This window comes from Eulemur rufifrons, chromosome 8 (genome assembly GCF_041146395.1).
Source record: "Eulemur rufifrons isolate Redbay chromosome 8, OSU_ERuf_1, whole genome shotgun sequence".
NCBI classification, from domain to species: Eukaryota; Metazoa; Chordata; class Mammalia; order Primates; family Lemuridae; genus Eulemur; species Eulemur rufifrons.
This window is the reverse complement of record NC_090990.1, coordinates 28,581,637-28,608,671: the sequence shown is the minus strand read 5'-3', so window position 1 is coordinate 28,608,671 and position 27,035 is coordinate 28,581,637. Positions and strand designations below refer to the sequence as shown.

At 52.1% G+C, this 27,035-nt stretch overlaps 4 protein-coding genes across 4 annotated transcripts in view; 1 reads left to right on the top strand and 3 right to left on the bottom strand.

Moving 5' to 3' along the window:
- SMAP2 (small ArfGAP2) overlaps positions 1-3,578 on the bottom strand; it is an 84,928-nt gene extending 81,350 nt beyond the window's left edge. Inside the window, exon 1 of the mRNA XM_069479788.1 lies at positions 3,569-3,578. The gene's annotated coding sequence lies outside the window, so the exon portion shown is untranslated. The remainder of the gene's footprint in view (positions 1-3,568) is intronic.
- EXO5 (exonuclease 5) overlaps positions 1-19,032 on the bottom strand; it is a 155,305-nt gene extending 136,273 nt beyond the window's left edge. Inside the window, exon 1 of the mRNA XM_069477766.1 lies at positions 19,017-19,032. The gene's annotated coding sequence lies outside the window, so the exon portion shown is untranslated. The remainder of the gene's footprint in view (positions 1-19,016) is intronic.
- Positions 810-15,458, top strand: COL9A2 (collagen type IX alpha 2 chain). Its single transcript, XM_069479785.1, has 32 exons — positions 810-894; positions 2,107-2,181; positions 3,404-3,439; positions 3,524-3,586; positions 4,515-4,568; positions 4,692-4,727; positions 4,822-4,845; positions 5,181-5,234; positions 5,583-5,636; positions 5,752-5,799; positions 5,937-5,993; positions 6,075-6,128; positions 6,452-6,505; positions 6,877-6,930; positions 7,025-7,078; positions 7,173-7,226; positions 8,358-8,411; positions 8,858-8,911; positions 9,136-9,189; positions 10,182-10,226; positions 10,607-10,660; positions 11,224-11,277; positions 11,503-11,556; positions 11,641-11,712; positions 11,947-11,982; positions 12,077-12,121; positions 12,210-12,242; positions 12,415-12,561; positions 12,791-12,845; positions 13,181-13,369; positions 14,216-14,293; positions 14,705-15,458. Exons 1-32 carry the CDS (start codon positions 823-825, stop codon positions 14,902-14,904), a joined length of 2,067 nt encoding a protein of 688 aa, XP_069335886.1. The 5' UTR covers positions 810-822; the 3' UTR covers positions 14,905-15,458.
- Positions 19,033-21,138: 2,106 nt separating the features above from the next.
- The window catches only part of ZMPSTE24 (zinc metallopeptidase STE24), a 49,168-nt gene continuing 43,271 nt past the window's right edge, over positions 21,139-27,035 (bottom strand). Inside the window, exons 9-10 of the mRNA XM_069477759.1 lie at positions 26,392-26,535; positions 21,139-22,830 (exon numbers count right to left, since the gene is read on the bottom strand). Of these exons, the coding sequence (XP_069333860.1) occupies positions 22,606-22,830; positions 26,392-26,535 (369 nt within the window). The 3' untranslated portion in view covers positions 21,139-22,605. The remainder of the gene's footprint in view (positions 22,831-26,391; positions 26,536-27,035) is intronic.

Below are 27,035 nucleotides of genomic sequence, written 5' to 3'. Positions count from 1 at the left end.
CAGCCTCCTGCCTGGAGGACCGAAGAAGGGCTGGGCTTCACTGGGGACCTCCAGGAGACTGAGCTCCCGGTGGGGACAGAAGCAGGGAGTGTTGTGAGGCTTTGGAACCCGATTTGAAGGGGTGAATGACATAAAACGGACGCCGGAGGTGAGGAAGTTGGGGGAGGGGAGATGCAGACGACTCCGCCAAAGAGTTGCCAGCGAAGCAAGAGCGAGAGGCAGATGGGGTATTCTGGAGGAGTGTCATCCAGGAAGGGTTTTGGTATTTTTTAAATATGGAAGAGACCCGATTGTACGCGGAGAGGAAGGAGCCAGGGGGGAGAGGAGAAGGTGGGTGCGGCCTGGGTCTGCGGAGCCCGAGGCCCGGGCCCCGGAGGAGGGAGGACTGACCCCAGCAGAGGTGGCTGAGGACGCGGGGCAAGCGACGGGGCGCGGGTCAGGGGGAAGGTGCTGGGCCCTGGCGGTCAGGCCGGAGGGGGACTTAGGACGGCCCTCCGCCTCCTCACAGGGAAACGGGGCCACCATCTCCGTCTCGCACCCCTTTCGCCCCTCAGATTACCCAGCTGGGGCCTCCGGGAAGCCGGGCGAGGACCGAGGGTGGGCGCGGACGGCCTGACCGAGCGGGGCGGAGCCGGACGGAGGGCGCCCGCCTGCCGCGTCCCCACCCGGCGGCCCTCTCAGGTGACAGACCCCGCCGCCCGCGCCCCGCCCCGCCGCATATTCAGGAGGCTGAGCCAGTCAGCAGGGAGCAGCCCGCGTCGGGAGCCTCCGCCGTCGGTGCGTGGTGGCCCCGGCACCGTCCTCGCGAACTCGCCGCCCGCTATGGCCTCTGCGGCCGCCCCCCGCAGCCTCCTCGTTCTCCTCCAGGTGCTCGGGCTCGCCCTGGCGCAGATCGTAAGTCCTGCGGCCACTCTGGCGCCAAGGACAGGGTGCGGGGTCTGGGTCCGGGTTGTAGGAGTCTAGCGCAGGGCTCTGCCTGTCCCCCCACCTCTCCTGACGCCCCCTCGCCTGGGTGCATGCAGGGTGCACGTCGCGGCACCGCGAAGGGAGGTGGATGGGCCGGGGAGCCAGAGGGACCCTGTCCCCAGATGCTCGGCCCTGCGCAGGACTGGCAGCGGGGCAGGCGCTCGGCCCTGGCAGCCGGGGCAGCCCAGGTGGCGGGGAAGACAATGGTGCCCATTCACCGCTGCGGAGCCTCCGCCCCCACCGCCTCCCGGGGGCGCCGGCTCCAGCCAGACGTCGCTCTGGCCCCGCAGCAGCCTCCCGGCCCGCTCGCCAACCCACGTCTCACTTCCGAGGGCCGCTGGCGGCTGCGGGCACCTAACGCGCCCCGGGAGGGGGTCGGGGCAGGGGTCCGGCGCCGGCCGGTGCCGGGTGCGGCTCGCAGCTCGCCGGCCGGGCGTCAGCCTAGCACTTCCCCGCCGGGGAGGACGCGGGCATCGGCGTGCCCGGGACTCCTGCCTGGGCCCGGACTGGCCGGTAAAAGGGCCACCCCAGGGAGGACGGAGCAGCGGTGCTGGCGGAGGGGTGCTCCCAGGGGGACGCGAGCACCCGCTCCCCTCCCTGCACCTCTCTGCGCCGCCCCCACTTTCCCCTCGGGTTTTACCTTCACCCTGGGCAGGGGAGGAGGTTCCTACTCACCGTCTCTACGTGACGTTCATCAAAAAATAATAAAACGAGCTACCATTAATGGAGGGCCAACCGTCTGCCAGGCTCCTTGCGTACCATCTGCGATTTATCTGAGCCGTCGGTCCCCGTTTTCATCTACTCCCCACCAAGACGGCGCGAGGGCAACACGGCGCAGACCCAGGATGGAATCCTGGCTGCGCCACTCACTGTCAGTGACCCCGGACCCTTAATCTTTCCGAGCCTGTTTCTTCAACTGCCAGCATGGGCCCGAAATGGCACCCGCCTCCCGGTTCTGAGTATGCAGTCAGATATTGTATGCAGTGGCACCCAGCACAGGCGTCCGCGGCTCCCTGCGGAGCTTCCTTTCCGGCGGAGGTGCATGCACCTCTAGGACCCAACTCCCGGTGTCGCCTACAGACTCTGGGACGCCCAGCCACCTACACTGTCTGAGGGTTGCATCCCTGTGTGTGTTTTCAGAGAGGTCCCCCGGGAGAGCGGGGCCCCCCAGGACCCCCGGGGCCGCCGGGAGTGCCTGGATCCGACGGCATCGACGTGAGTCTCTAACCTGGGCGGGCGGCGGGAGGGAGGCGGAGGACAAAGGGGAACTTTGTGAGCTGCGGCCTTGGGGGCGGGTTGGGGGGCGGTGCCTGGAGGTGTAGTGCCCCCTGACGCCGGTAGGCGGCGCTGGCCGGCCCAACAAGGAGCTCGTTTGTTCTGCAAAAACCTCGAACCAGCCCCGAAATGCAGAGCCAGTTATAGCCGCCCGCCAACAAGGAGCTGCTGTGTAGTCTGCCGGCCACAGCTCACAGCGAGTCCTCATCCCCCTCCTCTCCTGTCCCCTCCTTTTGAGGTAGAGACATTAACCCCTCGCTCTGCCCCTGGCACGTCTGCACGCTTCTTCAGGGTAGCTGGGGAGCCTGGGCCAGACCGCTGACCAGCTGGGGCCAGACTCCTGTCTCTTCCCTTTGCTTTTCTTCACCCCGATTTAGAATCAGTTGGGCTTGTTCCCTCCTGCTCCCCCGAGCATGGTGAGGGTTAAACGCCTCATTCTGGAGGCTCCCTCAGGAGGTCAGCTTGATGTTTACCCAACTGGACAGACTTCTATTCAACCTGGTGTCCCCACCCCCAACACAGGCTGCTGGGGCCCCGCCAGGCTCTGGCTGCTGCAGGCTCTGAAATGCCTGGAGGCCTCTGTGGGGCTGAATTTCACTCCACCAGCCCTGCCTGTCCTCCACCAAAGAGTCCTTTGTCACTAGGGAAAGAAGTCCTTCCCTCCTTGAGAACATTTTACATCCCCCCTTCCCAGGTCCCCTTGGTCCTTGCCCCTGCCCCTACCTCTGACTCACAGTCCAGAATAGAGCTGCCGCTCCACTCGCTTACCTCCCCTTCGTGTGTCTCTAAAACCCCAGCCTTCTTCCCACATGTGCCCGGCGCGAGAGGCATCAGCTTCTGAGGTGACCTGGAGCCCACGCCCTATGTGCAGTCTCCCAGCTGGCACTTTAGCAGCATGAGCACATAGAAAACCCGCTTGCATGTTGACATCGCCCTCTCCAGCCTGGCTGGGGTTGGTTTCAATGCACCTATGAATTTTTTTCTTTTTTTTTTTTGAGGGAAGGGGGCTATTTTCTTAAGGAGTGCAAGGCTGAAGGGACCCAGGACAGAAGAGAGGGGAATGAGGACAGGAGCACCTGGAGCTGGCCAGCCAGGGCCTGTGTGTGCCCATGTGGGTTAGCATGAGCCACAGGGTGCCATCTCACCAACTTGTATCTTTCAGGGTGACAAGGGGCCCCCAGGAAAAGCTGGCCCTCCGGTGAGTGCTTGTTTTCCTCTTTGACCTTTGACCCTTCCAGTTCCTGCTGGCCTCTGGCTAATATTTGCTCCACCTGTTTTCAAGGGAGTCAAGGGAGAGCCTGGCAAAGCCGGGCCCGATGGGCCAGACGGGAAGCCCGGGATTGACGTGAGTACCTGGGTGCTGGGCAGGGCAGCTTAGGGCTGCCACCCATTGACCGGCTCTGCCTCACCTTCATATGACTTGTGACCTCACTGGAACCTCACACCCACTCTGGGAGCACTGAATCAGAGGCGACTGGGGTCCAGAGAGGGGCTCTGCTTTCTGTGGGGTGCAGCATCCCCCTGCTCATCCATATCAGCCATGACTTAATCTCACATGCCTTAGTCTCACTGAATATGCTGGGTGGGGCTGTCCTTGTGTGCCCTGTCTTTCCCCTGCCCTTTCCCCACCAACCCCTTGCCCACAGCCCCAGGCACAGCTCAGGAGAGGAACGTCATTTGGCTGATACCACCCAGCTCCCAGGGGCCCCCAAGGTCACAGGCTCCTAAACACAGCCAGCCCCAGGGCCATGAGGACAGTCATCTGGTGAGGGACACCCTTGGGTCAATCACTGAAAGATGGGAGGAAGGAGAGCCCCCCATGAGGTGCCTCTGCCCTGCTGGCTCAAGAGGTATGACCAGGCTGGGACCAGCCAATGGGTTCCCTCCAAACTCATCCACACCCTGCAAAGATTACCAAGCACATTGCCTGCTGCTAGCACATCAGTTCTCACACCCATTCAGAGAGGTAAGCGTGATTAACCCATTTTGCAGATAACAAAACTAAGGCTTAGAAAAAATTGCCAGACAGCAATCAAATGACCAATCTAGACCTATGTCTAGGTCTTCTAGACTCCTAATCTGGGAAGCATGAAGCCCATTCCTCTTTCAAAGAGGACAATTGTCCTACCTGCCTCCCAGGGTTCCCTAAAGGGAAAAGAAGGTGTGCAAGTCCCTACCTGGGCCCACCCAGGAGAGACCCCTGGACCTGCCCTGCCCCGTGGGTCAGGGAGCAGGTTGCTCCTCACTGATCCTACTTTCTCATCCTTCCCCAGGGTTTACCTGGAGCCAAGGGGGAGCCTGGTGCCATTGGGACCCCTGGAACCAAGGTAGGTAGCCTGCTGGGGACTCAACACAGGAAACCTAGGGCCAGAGTTTGGGAGGGGCTGCAGTAGAGAGGAGCAGGGACCCAGGAGACCCCAGTCTCTGAACCTCTCCCATTGCTGTTGCAGGGCCAACCTGGGCTCCCTGGTCCTCCTGGCCTGCCGGTGAGTACAGCCTGCAAGGGCTTCCAGCGACCCTTCGTGGGGAGGGGACCTGTAGAGGGAGCCATGAACCCAATTTCCTTTCCTTCTGTTCTAGGGCCCTGGTTTTGCTGGACCTCCTGTAAGTCCTTGGGGATGGGACAGGGTGCACAGAACACCCAGGGAAGGAGGGGACAACAGAAGGGCTTCCAGGGAATGGCCGTCGTGGGGAGGTGCCAGCATGCTGTGATAGTGTCAGGAGAGCGTCAGGACTGCCAGAGGCCATGGGCAGCCCACTTCGGGCCTATCCACTGACTCTGGGGTTCTCTGGTCCTTAAAGCCCCAATCTGTCAGTCTCTCTGGGGTTGGTCAGAAAGCAAAAGTAGAGAAAGAGGCTTCGGGGGCCTGTCTCTACCTTCATGCCCAGGGCGGGCTGACTCTTGGAAGCACCCTGGCCATCAACTCTCTGTTCCCCAGGGACCACCTGGACCTGTTGGCCTTCCTGGTGAGATTGGAATCACAGGCCCCAAGGTGAGCCCCAGACACCCTCCTCTCAGTTGGCCTCCTGCCCTCTGTCTCTACGCTGGCAAGCGGGGGTGATGTCCCATGGAGTTCCTGGGTCTGCTTCTGGCCACCAGGGAGCTCCTCCAGGTCTGGGGCGGAAACCCCTCCTGCTGAGCCCACCCTGCAGTAGGTCTTTCTGGGAGGCCAAGGGCTGGCCCCATCCCCTGCTGAGCAGGCCTGGGTCTCTCCAAGAATGTGGATCTCAGAAGGTGACCGGGAGGGCAGGGTGGATAAGGCAGTGGCAGGAACCAGAGGGGGCAGGGTAACCTGGGAAGGGCTGAACAGGGGTATGATTTGGGCCCCTCTTGCTTCTAGGGGGATCCTGGACCAGAGGGACCAGCGGGGCCCCCGGGACCCCCTGGGAAACCGGTAAGTGTCTTTAGTCCTCACACGTGGCAATGTGCAGGGGAAGGAGAAGGGTCTTTGAGCAAGCCTGGGGTGGGAAGGGTGGGGTCAGGCTCTACCTTCACACATCTCCTCTCAGGGTCGCCCGGGAACCATCCAGGGCCTGGAAGGCAGCGCGGACTTCCTGGTGAGAGCGGGGCCTGGGCGGGGCTGATGCAGGGAGGGGCAGCCCTGCAGACAGGGGCAGCGCGAGATGGGGACGTGCTGCCTGGCTGGCCTGCACCAGACCAGTGACCACAAGGCCCTGCGGCGTTTTCTTTTCAGTGTCCAACCAACTGTCCAGCGGGTGCCAAAGGCCCCCCAGGGCTGCAGGGTGTGAAGGTGAGAGCCCCTGGCCCGAGTCTTGGGAGGGTGGAGCTGGTGGTCAGAGGGAACCTCACACTGAGCTCTCCTTCCCTGCAGGGACATCCGGGCAAACGCGGGGCTCTGGGTGATCCTGGCCGCCAGGGGAAGCCGGTGAGTGTGAGGGCTGGGGCCGTGGCATGGGGATATGTGGAGAGGGTCCTACAGGGGCCTGTCCCCTTCTTCATCCCTGCCTCTTCCCTTGTGGGTTCTGGAGACAGAGCCGTGAGCTGAGGGGCTGGAGGCCTATATTCCAGGTCAATGTGTCTCTGTACAAGTCTCCTTGCTTGGCCTCAGTTTCCCCATCTATAACATGGGACCATGTGGTTTCCAGGGTCCTTCCTGTGTGCTTTTGCTGGGGAAAGGGGAGACAACTCTGTTTGTATATTTGAATTTCCATCTGCCTGCCTGTCTGATAGCTCATCCCTGCCCCTTAGGGTCCCAAGGGAGATGTGGGTGCCTCTGGAGAGCAAGGCATCCCTGGACCACCGGTAAGGAACACCTCCCCTCTGTGGCCTCCTCTCCCCCATCCTAGGATCCCTTAATGGAGTCATTCCCATGCTCAGGCCTAGCTTGTAAAAGAGACACCTGTGTCCAGCTGGGAGCCTCTCTGGGTGGGAAGAGGGAAGCTGAGGGTGACTGTCAGCTAGAAGGCCCGGCTGAGGCTCCAGGCTCTTCCCTTCCCTTTGAGTGACCCTGGGGAGCACCCCCATCTCTGAGTCTCGATGTTCCATCCATGAGCACAGTGCCCTGTGCTGCCAACCTCAAAGGGCATTGTGAAGACTGAGGGTGGGGTCAGAGGAGGGGGGTATCATGAGTGGGACTTGCAATTGCTATTGCTGTCATTTTTCTGTCTTGACAGGGTCCCCAGGGCATCAGGGGCTACCCAGGCATGGCGGGACCCAAGGGAGAGATGGTGAGTCGAGGGGTGTCCTGAAAGAGCTGCCAGGACCAGCCCTCTGGCCTCTGGGGTCCAGCCAGGACTGATCCACAACCCTTCCTCTCCCCAGGGTCCTCCTGGATATAAAGGCATGGTGGGCTCTATCGGAGCCGTTGGGCCACCGGTAAGCCTGCTCCTCACCTCCGCCGCGCTGCCCCCCAGCCTGGGGCTCCCCCTCAGCCCACATGACCTGGGTTCCTATTTGTCCTTCTTGGCAGGGTGAGGAAGGTCCGAGGGGGCCGCCAGGCCGAGCTGGGGAGAAGGGTGACGTGGTGAGTCCTCAGCACCCCTTGTCCAGTCAGGGACCCTGGGGAGTACTGGGCTGGACTCAGCCCCACCCAAGGCCCGTGTGTGTGTGTGTGGGGGGGGGGGTGGGTGTGTGCGCGCGTGTGTGCAGGGGTGGGGGAGAGTGTGCGTGCACACGCTTCTCTGCATGTGTGTGACTGCTGGGGGGAGGACCGCTGGAAATTTGGGCCCAGTCAGCCCAAATTCAGACTTTAGAAGCCCTGGGATCCAGTCCCAGGGTCACTGGGGCCAGACAATGAAATTCCAGCAAATCAGCCATGCGGCTAATGGGATTTGGTTGGGATCCCAGTTCTCTTAACTCTCTTTTTTTTTTTAATTAATAGACTTGGGGAAGTAGTTTATTTATTTATTTATTTATATTGTGCTAAGAACACTTGAGATTGAGCAGTTTTAAGTTCATAGGAAAATTGAGCAGAAAGTACAATGAACTGTTTTTATTATTATTATTTAGCTTTTTAATGCCGGTTTTAAAATACATAGAAAAGCAGAGAGAATGATATAAGGAATCCCCGTATACCTGTCTCGAGGGTCCCACGGTTACTAACATTTCGCCACACTCATTTGGTCTAACTTCCCTTCCTCTGTTATTGCTTTGCTCTGTTTTCAAACAAATCTTTAATATCATGTCATCTCATCCCAAATACTTCTGTACGTATCTCTAAAAAATAAGGACTTTTCCTCACATAATCACATCTTTATCACAACTCACAAAATAAACTACTCCTTAACATCATCTAATACCCAGTCTCTATACCACTTCTCCTAATTATCTCAAAAATGTCTTGTCATAGTTCTTGTTGAAATCAAGACCCCCAAAAAGTCCACCCATTGCTTTCAGTCACTCTGTTTCTTTGGCTGCGTGGAGCTTGGGGCCCTGGCCAGGGGCTCGTGGGCACTGGCTCCCACCCCTGCTGCTGCCCAGCCCGGCCTGGCTGCTGGGCGCTGACCCCCACTCCCTCCCACTGGTCCCCAGGCAGAAAGGGCACCTGAGCCCCTCTCCCCCAGCTCCTGCCCAGGGGCCACTGCTCTCAGCTGTTCCCCTTTCTACACGGAGTTCAACATCCCAAAGGTGGACCTGATCTCTCTTCCCTTTGCAGGGCAGCCAAGGTGTTCGAGGACTCCAGGGGATCCCAGGCCCGAAGGGAGCAACGGTAAGTGCCAGAGGCCCAGGCTCACCCAGACAGAGGCCAGGGTCCAGTTAATTTGTCCAACCCCCCGGAGGAAGAGGAGCCTGGGATTCTAGACTGAACTGGCTGCAGGCAGGCTTGCTCTGTAACCCCGGGGAATGCCTCCCTTTCTGTGCTTTAGTTTCTTCACCTGTAAGTGGGGGTGACGATGTAGGAGAGAGAGATCACAGGAAGCTTGCAGCAGTCTGGGACTGACCTCCACTGTCATCCACACAGGGAAGGACCAGGGTCCATCCCCAATCCCCTTCCCATGTCAGCTTTCCTCCCCCGGTTGGCTGGTGGGGCTTCCTGAGATGACCAGACCCACCCCATCCCTGCCCTCCGCAGCTGTCACAGAGGAACATGGGAGGGTGGCCTGATCCCACACATGTCCCCATTGTGAGTCTCCCTTGACCTTTCCTCCTGAGCAGGGCCCCCCAGGCATCGACGGCAAGGACGGGACCCCAGGCACACCTGGCATGAAGGTAGGAGTGGGGACTGCTGGTGGGATTGTGGCAGGGCAGGGCTCCTCCCTGCTGGGTTTCATCACGCTGATCCCAGAGGCCTGGGAGCCCGGGATCCTCTGGGCTGCCATGGACATGTCCTTCCTTGTCTCTGGACCTCAGTTTCCACACCTGCACTTGGGTGGAAGCCATGGACCCCCTGGCTGGAGCTCTAACATGTGCCTCTGGTTCTCTGTCTCTCCCAGGGCAGCGCAGGACAGGCAGGGCGGCCGGGAAGCCCAGGCCACCAGGGCCTAGCGGTAAGTCTCAGGTGGAGCCACAGGGGCTGCCCCGTGGAGACGTGGCTTCTCCTCCTCGGCCTCGGAGTGGCCAGGCACTCTGCTGCCCAACTCCCCACGATGGCATGCGCGGCTGACAAGGGCAGATCTGCACACCAGGGCTCTTGCTCAGTCACCACCTCTTGCCTCATTGCCACCTCTGTGGCCCCTGGCCTGGCTTAGGCCTCATCATTTGGACAACTGCTCCAGCCCTCTCTTTGACCATTCTGATCCTCCACATTGGCTAAATGGAATCCGACCATTTCCTCGCCAAAGTACCTTCCGTGGCTCCTCATGGCCTCAGGAAAAAGTCATTCAAGAAACACTTATTGGGCACCTGTGGTACACTAAGTGGCAGGGAAACAGGAACAGGACATATGCGATCCTTGTCCTCACAGCTCATCTTAGCATTCAGTGACACCCTAATCTGACCCCAGCCTACCCCTCCTGCCCCATAACCCCTGCCCCTCCGTGCCTCTCTCTTCTCAGCACCGCCTTGGCTTTTCTGCCTCCACACCTTCAGGCCTTCGCTGGGCCCTCTGCTTGGAATGCCCTTCTCTGGTCGCTCTGTGCCTTCCCACCCCGCAGGCCCATCTCCATCCCATACCTTCTGGAGCCCAGTCCATGGGAGCCCGCCCTGTCTCCCTGCAGGGGTGCTGAGTGGCCAAGCCTGCTTACACACATGGGCAGACTGTGTCTTGCATGCACTCACATGGGCCTGTGTGCCCAGGAGGCACATAAAGTGTGCTCATCTTTTCCCCATGGACCAGCGGCCCGGGGAGGCAGGCCATTCTCTGCCACTCCACTCCCGCCATGGTGGGAAAGCACACTCAAGCTCATGGTGCCGGGGCTGGGCCTTCCATTGTTCCTCTCCCGCGGGTGGGGGAGTCTGGACTGGGGATGGGAAGCAAAGCAGCAGGTGCATGGGGCTCGCCCATGCCAGGGCAGAAACTGATGTCAACTTCTTTCTGCAGGGCGTGCCCGGCCAGCCTGGGACAAAAGGAAGCCCTGGAGACCAGGTGAGGTGACCCCAAACTGAAGGCTAGATTGAGCAAGGGAGCCTGGGGCCAGGGACTGGGTCACAGCTTAAAGACTGCAAGGCCCAGGCCTCACTCAAGGCTCAGAGGCTCAGCCTGAGCACAAGCCCCTTGGACCTGACCACCTCCCTCTTGCCACCCCCTCCACACCCCTCAGCCTGGCTCAGTGAGACAGGATGGCTCTAAATCCAGAGGAGAAACCAACAGGAAATCAGTGGAGCCCAGAGGACTTAAGCAAGAACACCCTCTCTCTTCTCCAACTTGTTTGGTTCCGGACTCTGTGTAGGGCTCAGTGGGCTTCCCTGAGGCCAAAGGCCTGACTGGGCCACCCAGACTGACCTGAGAACTGTGTTTTCCCGCAGGGTGACCCAGGCCGGCAGGGCCTCCCTGGAATCTCTGGGCCCCCTGGGAAGGAGGTGAGTGCCTCCTCCACTGACACAAGGGTTCTTGCGATGGCCCTCCCAGGCCAGAGGGCCCCCCTGGGCGCAAGGCCAGGGTGAGGCCATGGGGTGGAGCCCTAACCTAGGGAGTGTCCAGGTTGGTCTGGGCTCTGCCCTGACCCACAGACCCAGGGAAGCTCTTTCACCTCTTGGGCGCCTGTTTCCTGATGTACAATGCTGTGAGGGTGGGTACTGGTTCCAGCAGTGTGACCTTTGCAAATGGCAAAACTGACATCCATCCATTCATTCATTCATTCCATAAACATTCAGCAAATACCTGCAACTGTGCGGGACGCTGAGAGAGGCACAGTCTCCTCCTCACGTGGAGGGTACAGTTTAGTGGAAGAGACAGACATAAAATAAATCATCACATGATAACTAAAATTGTGTTGGGTCCTGTGAAGGAAAAGTACAATGGGTCAGGGGACGCTCCCCTGATGAAGCGAATTAGCTGAGAGCCAAGGGTGGGGAGGGGTTAGCCAGGTGTGGAAGGGAGGGTCCCACCAGACCTGCTTACCCCCAATTTCTCCTTCCTCCAGGGAGAGCCAGGGCCTCCAGGAGAAACTGGTCCCCCAGGCATCATGGGCCAGAAGGTAAGTGCCCGCACGGGGGCTCCTCCCTGGGGCCCTGCAGCAGCTGCCCAGTCCTGCCCAGCCTCTCCAGGCAGCGTCTCAGTTTGCCCGTGTGCGAAGTGGAGCAAAAGACCCCGTGCTGGTGACAGCAGGAATGGAGGGCACCCTGCCAGTGCAGGCTCTGGGGCCTGGCTGGGGGAGCCGCCCCTGCTGAGAGCTGGATGTGACCTTCTCTTTCCATTTCAGGGTGACCAGGGTGAGAGGGGGCCAGTGGGGCAGCCAGGCCCTCAAGGACAGCAGGTGAGTGCGGGCCAGCTGAGATGCGCGGTGGGGAGCATATGGGCGCCTCGTTTGATTTACTCCTCTGGTTTCCTTTCTCCTCAGGGCCCCAAGGGGGAGCAGGGCCCCCCCGGAATTCCAGGGCCCCAAGGCTTGCCAGGCATCAAGGGAGACAAGGTGCCAAAGGGGGCTGGGAAATACCTGGGAAAGAGGCCCTAAGGGGAAGTGGGGTCGGCTGAGCTCAGATCCTTCTAGAGCGCTCCAAACTGACGGGTCCTAGGGCTCTGGTCTGGTGGGCGAGGCGGAGCTGGAGAGAGGGGTGTGGCCGGGAGCTGGGTGGGAGGACCTCGCGGACCCTTTCCTCCCTGGAGAGGGGAACTCGCCAAGCCCCTAATTCCCCGTTTTCTCCAGGGCTCCCCAGGGAAGACCGGGCCCCGTGGCGGAGTGGTAAGTTCCAGCGCCTCCCTTTCCCGGCCAGCCCTGTCCCTTCTCCACGTCCCCGCCGCCACCGCGCGTCTGACCCGTGGTTCCCTCTCTGCAGGGTGACCCAGGCGTGGCCGGCCTTCCGGGAGAGAAAGGAGAGAAGGTGAGCGCGCGGCGTAGGGGCAGGTAGGGAGCAGCGGCAGGGCCCGGGGTCCCCACCACTTAGTGACCACGGCTCCTTATACCTGCAGGGCGAGTCTGGCGAGCCCGGGCCGAAGGGACAGGTGAGTCCCGCCCTCCCAAAGCCGCTATCCTCCCCCGGGTCGTCCCTGGGACCACCACCGCTCCTCCGGCCCCGCCTCTCCCCGGCCCCCCCTTTCCCCGCCCTCTCCCCACCCACCTGGCCGGGCAGGCGCCTTCTCACCTCTGCTCTGCGCCCACCCGTCTCCCTGGCAGCAAGGAGTCCGCGGCGAACCTGGCTACCCTGGCCCCAGCGGGGATGCAGGCGCCCCAGGGGTGCAGGGCTACCCTGGGCTTCCTGGCCCTCGAGGACTGGCCGGAGACCGAGGCTTGCCGGGACAGCCTGGGAGACAGGGCCTGGCGGTGAGTTGGGCTCCAGGGCCGGAGATTCTCCTAGGGGGTGGCTTATCCCTCAAAGGCGGGAGTTCCCAGAAGCCCACTGGCTTCCCTGAGAGTGGTCCAAGCCCCAGATCAGAGAGGAGGGGTGTGAGTGCAGCAGGAGGGATTAGGAAACGTCCTTTCTGGGAGAAGATGGGAGCAGGAAGGGGTCAGAGGGTGCAGGGGCTTCTTCCTGAAAGGCCTCTGCTTTCAGGGCCGAGATGCCAGCGACCAGCACATCGTGGATGTGGTGCTGAAGATGATGCAAGGTGAGGCGAGGGGCAGCAACCCCTCCTCACAGTCCACTGCTGGGCGTCGCCGCCCTTGGGGAGCCTCTCCACACCCACACCGACTGGTCTCAGGGTCTGGAGTCCTGGGTGCTCATTCCAGCTCTGCCTCCAAGGGGCTTCGGAGCCTCGGATGAGTCACTCTGGACCGAGTCACTCTGGACTGTTGACTTCAGCAAATAGGGCCTGAGGGCAGGGAGAACGTAAAGTGCTTTTCTGTCTGCAAACCTAGGGGTCAGGGGCCATCAGAATGCTCTGCCTTCCCTTGTGTTACCGACACGCACTTCACAGACCTCTCTCTTCCTCCGTCCCTCCAGAGCAACTGGCAGAGGTAGCTGTGAGTGCCAAGCGAGAAGCCCTGGGTGCTGCAGGGATGGTGGGCCCCCCAGGACCTCCTGGGCCTCCTGGGTACCCAGGCAAGCAGGGACCCCATGGGCACCCTGGCCCTCGGGGCATTCCTGGCATCATAGGAGCTGTGGGACAGATTGGCAACACGGGGCCCAAGGGTGAGTGCTGTTCTGCGGTGGGAGTGGGGGCTGGGCAACAGCGATTAGGCCTAGGCCACCCCAGGGACCTCAGATAGGCCGGCTGACTGCTCAGCCTCCTGTTTTCCCTTTCACAATTCCCCTTCCCCGGATGAGATACAGACACTTCCTCCATTCCCTCCAACAAGCTGTCCAGGAAACACTCCCAGGCTTTCTTTCCCAGTAGCAAATTGATGGAGACTGTGCACTATTTTACAACTTGGGCTTCTTGTTGTTCTTTTTTTTTTTTAATTTGCTTAGTGGTACCACATAAATATCTTTTCATGTCTCTAGAGGTGGGGAGGTAGATGAGCAGCATAGTAAACCAACCAGGCTCTAGAGCCACCAGACTTGAGTGTGAATCCAGATTCTGCCACTTTCTCATTGTGACCCTTGGATAAGTTGCCTGTTAATTTCCTTGGGCCTCAAATTTATCATTAATATTAATAGTACCACTATTAATATTATATTTATCATTAATATTAATAAATTTATCATTAATATTAATAGTACCAACCTCATAGTGTTGGAATAAGGATTATATTTAGAGGTAATTTACATACAGTTCTTCTTAGTTCACTGCTTAGTATGTAGTAAATGCTGGATACTGTTATACTTAAACTCTTCTCTGTAATAAACTCTATTGGTTACATAATCTTCCATCCTTTGTCTGGACCTTTCTTTAATCAGCCTTGCATGGCCATTTCCAACTTTCTCTTTTTATAAACTAGCACAAAACAGGAATAACTATGTGTGAAATAGAAATTAAATAGCAAAGTAGGAAAAACATTTTCCAATTCTGAACAAGATTTCCTTTTTTGTCTACAGGAAAACGTGGAGAGAAGGGTGATCGAGGTGAAGTGGGACGTGGGCACCCCGGGATGCCTGGGCCCCCAGGAATCCCAGGTAAGACCTTGGCCCTGTCCAGCTTTAGTTTTGTACCTCAGCTCAGGGATTAATGACCCACAGACACCTGGGTCTCTCTCGTGGTGGCTTCATACTCAGCCAGCTCAGCCCTAGATACCCAGCTTCTGCATCCCTTTGGAGCACCCAGGGGTCCCTGGGTGGGTCCTGGCTGGGAACTGGGAGCTGCACTCTGCGGACTTCCTGGAAGGCACCACCATCACTTCATGGAGAGGAAGGAAAGGACATTTGCTCCCAAGACTAATTAATGGGAGTTGGAGTAATTGACAATCTCTGTATCTGGGACAGAGGCCCTTCTTCCTATGCTGTCCTTGGCCTCATTTTCCCCACCTTAACAATTCTAGGGCTGACACAGGAGGAGTCCCTGATGCCTTGACTTCTTCCCTTTCACAGGTCTCCCTGGCCGGCCTGGCCAGGCAATCAATGGCAAGGATGGAGACCGAGGGTCCCCAGGGGCTCCAGGAGAGGCAGGCCGACCTGGCCTGCCAGGCCCCGTGGGGCTGCCAGGCTTCTGTGAGCCTGCAGCCTGTCTCGGAGCCTCAGCCTATGCCTCTGCCCGCCTTACGGAACCCGGATCCATCAAAGGGCCATGAGCATCAAGCCCGGACAGAGCGCAGTGGCATCCTGGGCGGGGTAGGACCAGGTCCCCTCTGGGTGGACATGCACCTCGCCCCTCAGCCCTGGAAACCAACTTTCCCAGGACCTTCTGTCTGGGACCCAGGAGCCCTGAGGAAAAGGAATTCTAAAACATGGGGGAAGGGGAGGTAGGGCACTAGAGTGAAGAGATGAGGCTGACAGGGCAAGGGTCGCTGGAGAGTCGAAGCTCCGAAGGGAAAGGGGTGGCTTTCCTTCCCGGAGCACCACTCAGCTGTTACCAAACAATGTCTCCTTAACCTGCACCTTCTCCACTGGCCATCTTGTCTATGGGGCAGGTGGACTGAGGTCTCTGCTGGTTCCTGATCCCATTTTCACTCTCTGGACTTACTGGGTGACTGCTGATGGGTGACAACCCTGAGGTAGCCATCCTTAAGCCAGCCCCACTACTTCCTTCCTGCCTCCCATCTGAGTATTTAAACATCCGTCTCCCTTCCCTTTCTCCCTGCCACCCCCACCCCCACCCCCACTTTCTCCCCAGATCCACCCAGGCCTTTCTGTAAATAAAAGCCCCCAACCAGGATGTGAGTTGTCGGGCTTCTTTTCTTGTGGATTGGGCGTGGGAACCAGTTGCTCGGCCTGCATGGCTTGGGCAGGATGGTCAGGGCTCTGGGGGGCTGTGGTGTGGGGCACCTTCTTCTGGGCACGTGAATTGTGAGCATTCAGGTGACACGGCATGTTTGAGGAACATCTGTGGGAAGAACCTGGGAGTGGAGGCAGGATGGTGACCTGCTGTGTTACTTTGGGTGAATCCTTTCCAAGCCTTTGTACAGCTGTGGCAGGAACTCAACTGTGTCTTGTTTATCCCAGTAGAGCACACCTAGTGTCTTGCCAGGGCCTGCCACTTGGAAGGTCCTTTGTGAGTTCCGGCACCCACTGTGTGCTGGCCCAGGGCCAAGAGCTGGAGTGAAAGATTGGAAGACCTGGCTCTTGCCTTCCAGGGGTTTCCGGGCCCGTGAGCAAAACAGGGACCTGGATGATAAAAATCTAGGGGACACTGGCTCCAATCTGATCTGTAATCCCCGGGAGCTCCTGGCCCTTCACACTGTAGGCTAGTGAGTAGCTTTTGAAATTCAGGGAGTGACCAATTTCTTTGCTCCATTATTGATTTCGGCATTTTTTTTGCCCTCAGATGCAGCCCTCTGCCCCAGCCCCTCCTGGAGGCCCAGAGCTCCAGCCTGAGCTCCAAGCTTGTGCTGAAGCCTAGGCCCTCCCACACCTCACCACTAATGTGGCTCTAAGTCCCCACCTATGCTGGAGGGCCTGCGCCTTCTTCCTCCTGCTCCTCTTCCTCCTCCCTCCCCCCGAACACACATTTACCACTAGTGACATCTCAGCCTCCTTACCCCAATCCAGGGACAGACAGGAAGAACAAAGTGGGGTAGCATTGAGAGCCACCAAGGTGGCCTCACCCTCAGTGCTTTGGCAAATCCTGAGTTACAGCATTCTCACCCCCACAGAAGGCCCCACTGCTGCTGTGGCTGCCAGGGGAGCCCACGGAACAGAGTCCAGGGCTCGGCAGAGGAAGGGCAGAGGGGCGGAGGGGCAGAGGACGGAGCTGCAGGAGGCAGTGGAAGCCCAGCCCTGGGCAGGCTCTCAGGCACTGCATACCTGGGAGGGAGGGAGGGTTCTCCCTTCCCCGGGCTGGATCGCTCACTCGGTCCTAGAGCCTGAAACCCTGGGCTTAGAGAGCCAGTCTACTGCTTGAAGCTTCCCCAAGTGCTGGCCCTGGGGCCCTTTCCTTGTTCCTCTCTGCAGCTTTCCCTGAGATGGTCCACTGAGGGCTTCAGTTACCACAACGAAGCTGTGATTCACAAATCTCAGGCAGAGTCCCACCTCATTCCTTACAACTCAGACATTTGAAGGGGCTGAAAGGGGGCTATTTCCTAAGGACCAGTGGCCAGTGGCCTTTGTAAGACCCCGGGCAGGTGAATTTCACTCAGACCGCTTACTGTGATCCACCAGTCTCTCCTATGCCTCTCTGACCTCACCTCTCTGCTAGGGCCCTGGTACATTCCACTCCAGCCATGCCAGCCTCTGTGCTGTTCCTCAAACATGCCACGCCACATGTATGTTATGCCTCTGCTTGGATGTTCTTTCCCAAAATATTGCCACTGTTGGCAACTGAGCTTCAGGTTGTTAGGGACAGAAAAGCAAGTGAGAGGTAATGGAAATCAGAAAAACAGAAAGGAGAAAGCAGTTATAGAAAAACAATTAGGAGGAAATGTTGCAGAAAAATAAAAAGGGGGAATGGTTATTTCAGCCTTAAAGAACGGGGTAATTAGGACACGGAACACTGACCCCCAGTCAGAGAACGGTTATGGAACTTTCCCTATCATATATATACTAGGGAAAATAACTGGAACATAGCCTTTAAGTCATGTCCACACCTGGAAAGAATGCAGTCCCCAAAACAGTGATGTATAGTTATGAATAATTATAACTAAACTTTACCTAAACATAAAGCATATAAAAAGAAAAACACAGAAGTAGCCAGGGTCTCCTCCACTCCCAGAGACAGACCCGTTTCCCCTTAGGAAACGTACTTTGCTTTGCACCCTTAAACTTCCCTTACAATAAATTCTTCACACATATTTGCTGCGTGTCTGTCATCTTTCTCTGTCACGCAGGCCAAGGCTTGTGATTCTTCCAAGCCTGGAGCCCAAGAACTGGGGCAACACTGCAAAGTTCAGCCGTGAACTGAACCATGCGTGACAAGGTCTCTATTCAAAAGTGACCTCGTCCCTACTCTGGCGTTCCAGATAACTGTCCTGCACTTCATTGTTTCTCTCTAGCCTTTAGCACTATTCAATGTAGAACACTACAATATAAGCTCCATGAGGGCAGAAACTTTGGTCTCTCATTTGCTATTCTATTCTTTGGCACATAAACAGTGCCTGGCACATAGTAGGTGTTCAATAATCTGTTCAGGACCCCACCAATCATCAAACCGGGGAGGAAGGGATGTGTGTGGCTGAGGCGTGTTCCACAATGGCCCAGCATGTCCACGTTATTCTTTCTACTGCCAAGAATAGGGACCTGCCCTTCGACAACTAACTCTTGGGAGGCAAAAGTCTAGTGCAACAAAAACAAAGCAGGAACTCACCTCCCCTGTTTGCAATTAGGAAATGGGGGATTTAGGAAGCTTAACAGAAAGGGCACTGCAGCAAGACAGCCTGGCCCCTTCACGGAGGTTCGACACCCACACTGCTCCCCCAGAAAGCAGCAAGGGAGAGTCCCAAACCTGCCCCTGCTGACTCCCCTTCAAAACTTGATCTCTCTAGCAATCCTCTCTTCACCTCATTGGCCAGCTGGGTAAGGAACTTTAGTTAATTTTGTGCTTATTTACATCAGAGAAATTATGGTAAATTATTAACATCATCAAGTACCAGTTATTGAGCTCTTATTATTATCAGTACTGTGCTGAGCACTCTGCAAACATCATCTCATTCTAGCCCTACAACAGCCTTGTAAAGCAGGTATTATCCCCATTTGTCATGTAAAAAAATAAAACACCTCTCCCAATCCCACTTCCGCCTCTGGCTACCATCCCAAATTTTTGCTCCCTTTTACGGGGAAAAAGGGTTGCCTAATTTGGCTTCCAGTTCACTACACTGTTCTCCTCAGATTCCTTTGCTGATTTCTCATCTCCCCAGTATGTGAAAGTCCAACTCAGTTCTTGGACCACATCTTTTCCTCTCGCTCCTACGGTGATTTCATTTGGATTCATGCCTTTCAACTCCATCTATACATCCCCAGTCCAGACCTCCCTGCTTAACTTCATTCATTCATCCACTGCCTACTCAACAGCTCCCCTCAGATGTCTAGTAGGCATCTCAATTTAACATGTTGCCAAGTGAATTGCTGATCTTCCCCTCCAAACCCCTGCCCCCTGCAGCCTTTGCCATCCCAGTTAATGGCAACTCCATCCTTGCAGTTAGTTAAGCCAAGTACACTGGTGGCATCCTCCACTCCCACTTTTTCTCTTGCACGAACATCTGATCCATTGGCACATCCTTCAAAATACATCCAGAACCCAACCACTTCTCACCACCTCCCGACTACCACTCTAGTCTAGCACCATTCGTTATTTCTTGCCGGAAGGAGGGCAAGCACCTCGCAGCTAGTCCCCTGATTTGACCCTGGCTCCTCAACATATAAGCCGGAGTGGTCCTGTTAAAACTTCAGTCAGATCATGTCACTCCTTGGCCCAAAACCCTCCAATGGCTTCCAACCACAGTCAAGTAAAAGTCTTAGTTCTTACAACCGCCTACAAGGCCCTGTGAAATTTGCCTCCCTGCCTTTATGCCCACTACTGCCCCCTAGCGCATGCTACTGCAGCCACCAGGCTTCCTGGTATTTCTCAAACACTCCAGGCTGGCTCCCTCTTGGAGGCTTTTACAGTTGCTGTTCCCTCTTTCTGGGACACTTTTCTCCCAGACTCCTGCCTAGACCATTCCCTTACTTCCTTCAGGTCTTGGTTCAAACGTTTCCTTTAGTGATGTCTTTTTGTGACCATCCTATTTAAAATGGCAACCACTCTCTGGCCCCCCACAAACACCTCAGTCCCCTTTTCCTCTAAAACATGTATCACCATTTAATAACCCTATTTAATATAATTTGGTTGTCTGTCTCCCCCATACTAGAATGTAAACTCCATGAGGTAGACGATTTTTGTTCTTTGTTTACTAAAATATTCCCCAGCACCTAGAGCAGAGCTTGGTACAGAGCAGAGACAGAAGGAAAAACGTAAGCTCAGTCAAGTTTCTTACTCAGATCCTTACTAGTAAGTGGTATGTTGGATCATGGAACCCTGGATCTTAGTCCTAAATGACACATTACCTATTAACAACCATCACCCAGAGAGCCAGAGGGGAGCCCTGACCTAGGGGCAGAGGCTGTTCTCTGCTTACTAGGTGTGGGCAGTCCTGGTTTCATGGGTTTTTAGAACACATGAGGGTATCTTCCTATCTGTCTCTAGCCAACCTGTTTAGGAAAGCCTCTTCCCTGGAAACCATCCTGGATAAGAGAGGAGCCCAAGTTTTCCCCTATCCATACTGTCTAAATAGGGCTATCCTGTTGCACAATGGATTATTTTTGCCTTCCCACCAAACTGTACTTAGCCTGACACACAAGTGCTTTTAAGTTACTTGCTCACATTACTGTGGTCTTAAATCAAAAGTTTTTGGATACAAGTTTGGATTACAAATTTTCTGTAGTTTTCTTTGTATAACCGCTAGGATGGACTTTAAGGTCAAGTGGTATTTAGTAAGCTTTCTGCTAATGATAAAATACCCAAAACCGTCCAAGTTACATAAAGTATATATGTACAAAAATATCCAAAGGATTGATGAATAAGACTAAGTAGAAGAATGCTTCCTCAGGGAGGGAATACCACAAAAAGGATTAGGGGTAACAGTGAACACACAAAGGGGCAACCTGGGACCATTAGTGGTACTAAAACTACTTAATTGATCCCAGGAACTCTGTTCGTATCCTAAACGGAGGCAGAATTTACCAGCAGCTGTCTCAGACCTCAGCAAAGGGCCAACTCAGATAAAGGCAGTATATACACACAACAGAGATTCCGCCTTGGATTCAGACATCAACCATACTGGAATGGTGCCATTTTACCCAAGGCTTTGACCTACTTGATTCTAGCCCCTGTACATCTGTCAAGTATCAAGAGTGCAGAGTACCACCTTTTCCCTTCCTTGGTTGGCCCACCTACTGGTGCTCTGGTCAATATCTCAGGAACCCACCAGCTCTCTTTGGCCATCCCTATGCCTGCCTCTGCCATCCATAAACCGGGTAAGTAGGTCAGTCACATATTAAAAAGCTAATGACTGCTGCCATATGTGAGGAAGACCAAAGAGGCAGCTGGAGCAGATCAGGCAAGCCCAAGACAATCTGAGGTTATAAAAATGGAGAAGGAATGATTTCAAAAGAAGCTTCTAAGGAAACATTGGCAAGAACTAGTGATGCTCTGGACTGAAGAGGAGGAAGTCACTGGAGAGGACTCTGCGTGAGGCCCAGTGATGGTGTTGACACCACTCAGCATTAGGGCTATTTCTTCATACTATTCTTCATGTGCTAGCACCCAGTTCCTCTAGGGTAATAAACACACATCTAGGTAACAAATAACACACATGTTATATTAAAGACAAAGAACATAAATCTGCATTGGCAATTTTTAATGTTTCACTTGTGCAGAACTGAAATTTGTATTTAAAGGCACAGAAGGAAGGAAAGGCAGTTATCAGAGCATGAAGTCACAGATAAAGAATGCTGGATAAAAAAGTCACGAGACCGCTCCTCTTTCGCCTTAGGAAAATAAATAATACAGTACTAAACTAGAGTTTTATATTTATTATATTTCCATGTGAAGGCATCACCCAAATGTCAGCTGAGCAAAAGTCTTTATGGCCAAAGGTGCACAGTTGATCCCACTTTGGAATAAATGCCCAGAAGGTAAACATTATCAGTGAGTGGGACTCTAGGCACAAAATAAGTTCTTATTCAGAAAGTGGACAGAGATATGGATCAGTCAAACATGTGTTTTAAAATTGGAAATCTTTTGTTTTAAAAGTAAATATTATCTGCATATCAAGAACTATAATTTTCATAAGTGGAATCAGGCCTGATTAAATAGTACTTATGACTTACCGATAAAAATTACAAAAATAAAAACTGAAACTCTTCTGTCCTTGAAAGAGATAAAAAACTATATTTTTTCCTGAATTATCATAGGAGAATCATCAGTATTTCATCCTTATGTTTCTTAAAATGTCATTTCTTCTTCTTTCCTGTTCTGCCACTTTTAACACAGAAAAACCTGTTCAATATGGCAATCTCTGCTAAATGAAAGGATGCGTTATTTATTGAATGAATGAGAAAAAGCTACAGTTTACCCCCCCAATAGGAACCCAGCTACCAGGTGGAAAGAAAGATAAAGACTGAGATTTTCTTAAAAACAAAAATAAAACTCAATGATTTAAAACATCCTATACATAATTTCTAATTTCAAAGTACTATTAGAAACTCTTGATCAATGTGTAGTAAGAGAGGGAACAGAGAAATTAAAATTTTGACGGAACAGTAGAGCATATTTCTAACTAATTTAAATAACATTAGCCTCACCAACTATTACCTTTCTTCTTAAAACACTGATTGGCCAGGTTCATCACAATAGCATGAAAGTAAAAAACAAATTTCAACTTAGGTATGAGTGCAATGATTTTGGACCACTGTTTCTGCCTCACAGAAAGGACTAAGAGGTGATGTTCCCTCTTTTAAACATATGCCCTCAAACACCTTATACGCAGATTTCATATAAGTGTATAAATAAAACAAATTCTGCATTTTCTCAAATAATTTTACAAGTTGATGCTAAATTAGATGTCAAAGATAAGATAAAACTATGCCTTTAAAAACATTAAGCCTCAAAATTTCATCCAGTGTTTAAGAAATGGATTATTAAAATCATTTTTGAAATGAGATATTAAATGTATTTAAATCTGGGCTTTCATATACTTAGTAATTTTTCTTTAAAAAAAAAAAGTTTAAAAATATCAAGAGCTGGAACATGCTGCCAGGACAGAAATAATCAGAAATGTCTTCAGTCACAGACCCTGCGAGTCTCAGTCTTGTTTTGTACTTTTCAAAGCTTGAAGTCTCTCTAGTAGCGGAGGATGAGAATAATGCCACATTGAAAACAACCAGTCAGAAACAGGGAATCCCAAGTTATCTTTGTTAAGTTTGATTAAAGCAGAATATAAGTCTTTAGCCTTCCCAAGTTTCTTGGCAAATGCATCAGCTTGAAACTCAAATCTGCGGCTTAGAACTGTTAGGCAAAAAGAAAGAACCTGAAAAAGTAAATGAAAGGGTTTTAATCACCATCCACCTCTTTGTTGTCACCAAAGGTTTCATAAGCTAAGATAGCAGAGGATGTTTAGCTTAGGATAAGAGAAATGGCAGGCCAAAAGAAAGATCACTAGTATTTAGGGGACCTAGGATGACGGAATCATTATAAATTGGGCCTTTTTTCCCCAAGCAAACAGACCAGAAACAGATATACAAGTTGAGCATCCCTAATCCAAAAAGCTGAAATCCAAAATGCTCCAAAATCTGAAAGTTTTTGAGCACTGACATGATGCTCAAAGGTCATGCTGAAAGGGAATGCTCACTGGAGCATTTTAGATTTCAGCTTTTTGGAGGGATGCTCAAACTTGTAAATATAATGCAAATATTCCACAATATAAAAAACTCTAAAATCCAAAACATTTCTGGTCTCAAGCATTTCAGATAAAGAATACTCAACCTGTATATCCAAATGAATGTTATCCTTACTAAAAAATACCAATTTTTGAGAATCTGCCATGTGCCATGAACTGAGCTAGGCACTTAACATATTCTCCAACAATCTTTTACTCCTGCTTTACAGATGAGAAAGGTGAAGCTCAGAGAGGTTAGATAACTTGCTGGAGGTCACACAGCTGGAAAGTGGTGGTAGGTAGTGCTGAAATTCTTGGTGACTCCACAGCCAATGCAAATCACCTTTCTCAGAGTCAGAGTTAAGTCATGGTAATTTATATTGAGACTGCTTTTCTTTTTAAAAAATATTCTTGATCACTTATTCACCTTTAAAGGATAATGAGTCTTCACTGGGATTATTCTAAAAAATATACCACAGCCTCCAACAGCAATCTCCCATCCAAGTACTAACCAGGCCTAACCCTGCTTAGCTTCTGAGATCAGATGAGATTGCGCATGTTCAGGGTGGTATGGCCGCAGACAACAATCTCAAAATTGAGCTTTCTAAAGTGTTGTGAGCTATGGCACCATCACCAGAATAAGTATATGATTTCTGAAGGTTACCATTAAGAAGGGGACAAATTTCACTTGAAAATATAAATTTTGAGAGAAAAAGAACTTCTTTGTCTACTGAAGTATTGCTGGTTAAATAAAGTATTATAATTGGCATAAAAAAATTTTTTTAAGGTAAAAATAAAAATCTCTTGTTTATTTGCCAGAGCAAATACAGTTTCAAAATAAAATCTAGGAGTCCCTGGTAGCTTCTCAGATATATTCAAAGCTAATAAATAAATTCTGCTTGAAATTTCTTTTTAAATCTTGAATATACTTTTTGGCATAGAATCATTAACTGGTCCCAATCAATCAATCTCTCTCCTGATTTTAAGTCTCCCAGGCAAACTATTCTTTGATTCTCACTGTAACACATAAAAACATAAGCAGATACTAATTTGCACCTATCTGCTTTGCCGTAGATTTCCAAACTCTTTGTAATAGGGCAATTTTCCCATTTTCCTAAGGTTAATGTCTCTTTCCTATTAGGACCTCTTACACCCCGACTTTCTTTTTTTTGAGACAAAGTCTCGCTCTGTTGCCCAGGCTAGAGTGCCACAGTATGAGCCTAGCTCATAGCAACCTCAAACTCCACGGCTCAAGCGATCCTCCTGCCTCAGCCTCCTAAGTAGCTGGGACTACAGGCGTCACTACTGGGCCCGGCTAATATTTTCTATTTTTAGTAGAGATGGGGTCTCACTCTTGCTCAGGCTGGTCTCGAACTCCTGAGCTCATGCCATCCTCCTTGCCTTGGCCTCCCAGAGTGCTAGGATTACAGGTGTGAGGCACCGTGCCCAGCCAAAACCCTGACATTAAACTTAAGATTTTCTTTTTAAATAGGTAGTCTTTTTAAAACAAATCTCCTGGGTGCTCCAAGGTTTTTAAAACAGCTGCTAATATTTCTGTGAATTAATCACATTTCAAATTACTTATATCCCACATATATTTAGATATTTTTTGAAGTGAATTTAACACTGAATATAAACAAACAGAAGAAGAAAATCCTCTGAGCAGCCAAAATAGATGCCACAAAGGAGAACCACTAGCACTACTCTCGCTTTTTACTCATACGAGGACCTTTCTACTCAGTCAGAATCCAGTAATTCTTACATAATGAGTTGATTATCTGATTTCCCAGTCTACGGCAGGTTAAAGAAAAAAATTAGACAGGGATAATAAACAGAACAGGAAGTCATACTAATAGTAAGGATTATCAGTCTGACAGTGAGGGAAGAAACAAAAAAATTAGCTGGATAAAAAAATAAATAGCGCAACTGCTTAAAAAGCAGAGCAGCTTGGTATCATTTAGTATATATAGCTCAGTATCCTTAAGGCATTCCTGAATTGCAAGATAATATATCTCAGTACTCTGCAAAATTTATTTAGTTTATAATGACAGTGCTATACAAATATGACCTATTCCCCTCCATTTTTCTTTCATGATGCCCCCACCACACACACTTTTTAAAATGGAGAAATAGGATTCATTTAGCTTGTCTTTTTTTTTTTTTTTTTTTTTGAGACAGAGTCTCACTCTGTTGCCCAGGCTAGAGTGAGTGCCGTGGCGTCAGCCTAGCTCACAGCAACCTCAAACTCCTGAGCTCAAGCGATCCTCCTGTCTCAGCCTCCCGAGTAGCTGGGACTACAGGCATGCGCCACCATGCCCGGCTAATTTTTTCTATATATATTTTTAGCTGGCCATATAATTTCTTTCTATTTTTAGTAGAGATGGGGTCTCGCTCTTGCTCAGGCTGGTCTCGAACTCCTGAGCTCAAACGATCCGCCCACCTCGGCCTCCCAGAGTGCTAGGATTACAGGCGTGAGCCACCGCGCCCGGCCTAGCTTGTCTTAAAACCTTAACTCTACAATCTGTCCCAAGAAAGAATCCTTCTGAATGGAGATACCTCAAGATCCCCACTATTATTTCTTAGCTTAAATTGGAAACCTTACCGAACATCATGAAGTGTTGTCATAGTCAGGTTTACTATATAATCTCATTCACCTATGTCTTGTCACACTCTGGGATACTCCTACTGAGCTATCACAGAGCAGTGGTTCTTAAACGTCATGTACTATAAAATACCCAATAATAATTTCATGGGTCCTGGATGGGACCCCAAGGCTATTTTGGGGGCAGGTGGTCATGGAGCACAATCAGAGGACCAGCCTCCCTTATCAAGCCATACATATACTCCCTTAGTATTTGTTGTGTCCCCTCACAGATTTTCACCCAAGCATTGGTGAATATGGTGCCTAGCACACAGCATTCCAATAATTAATCTCCATCTAACAAGCTGTGAAGTATATTTTATATTGAGGTCTTTACCACTAAAGTCTAATTCTCTACTTATTTTTCCCTAACAGTATGCAAGCATTTATTTATGTGGGCTTAGATTTTTCTGCTACTTTCTCATACTGGCCAGTAAACCAAAAGACTTTGTTTCATCTACTTGTTTAAACTATACAGTTTTATTTATTTCTTTTTTTTTTGACTATCCAAAAGTTAGAGATTTGAAGCAGGGAAGGGCATATGTGAGATAATTTTAAAGATCATACATTACCTCATTGTACGGTGAGAAAATAAACTGGAAGATGATCAATAGTCCAATGAGAGTGGGTTGGCTGTCATAAAAACCAAACGCAGCAAAAAGCTCCTTTCGACCAATTAATACAGCAAACAAGAAAAAACACAGGAAAGAATTCATCTAGAAAGAAGGACATGAGGATGTTAGTACACTGAGATAGGAGTCTGCCAACCTCTTCTTTGCCAGCAAATTAATAAACTCCTCTTTTCTTCTCCTCAAAAAAAAAAAGAACATGAAATGTCTAAGTTATTACTACACTGATTTTACTGTGGGATCAGTAGTACACAAAAAAGCACAAGAAATCATGTGATTTTAAGAAAGGTGTTAGTGTGATCACAAAAAAAGCTATTTAAGTAGTTTTACAGTTTTATTCTCAAAAGCAAAATAAAATTTCCCCACATGCATAAGCTATATCATCTTCCATAGGGGTAGGCTTGAGTTGAGCCTCTTATAATTGAGAGTTTGAAGTAATTAGTATCAATGGGATATTTTCTTCGTGTAAAAAGGTAAAGTGCTAGAATGGATTCTGGCTTTGTTTTATAAGACTGTAACCAGATACAAGGCCTCCCACTTGACCTTGATGTGAAGGCTCCAAAGCAACACGCTTCCCTTGAATTCTC

Coding starts and splice junctions, on each gene's coding strand:
- COL9A2 (XM_069479785.1), top strand. CDS start 823: ATGGCCTCTGCGGCCGCCCCCCGCAGCCTCCTCGTTCTCCTCCAGGTG. Junction 11,557..11,640: donor CAGGCCCTCAAGGACAGCAG/GTGAGTGCGGGC, acceptor CTTTCTCCTCAG/GGCCCCAAGGGGGAGCAGGG. Junction 12,562..12,790: donor CTGGGAGACAGGGCCTGGCG/GTGAGTTGGGCT, acceptor CTCTGCTTTCAG/GGCCGAGATGCCAGCGACCA.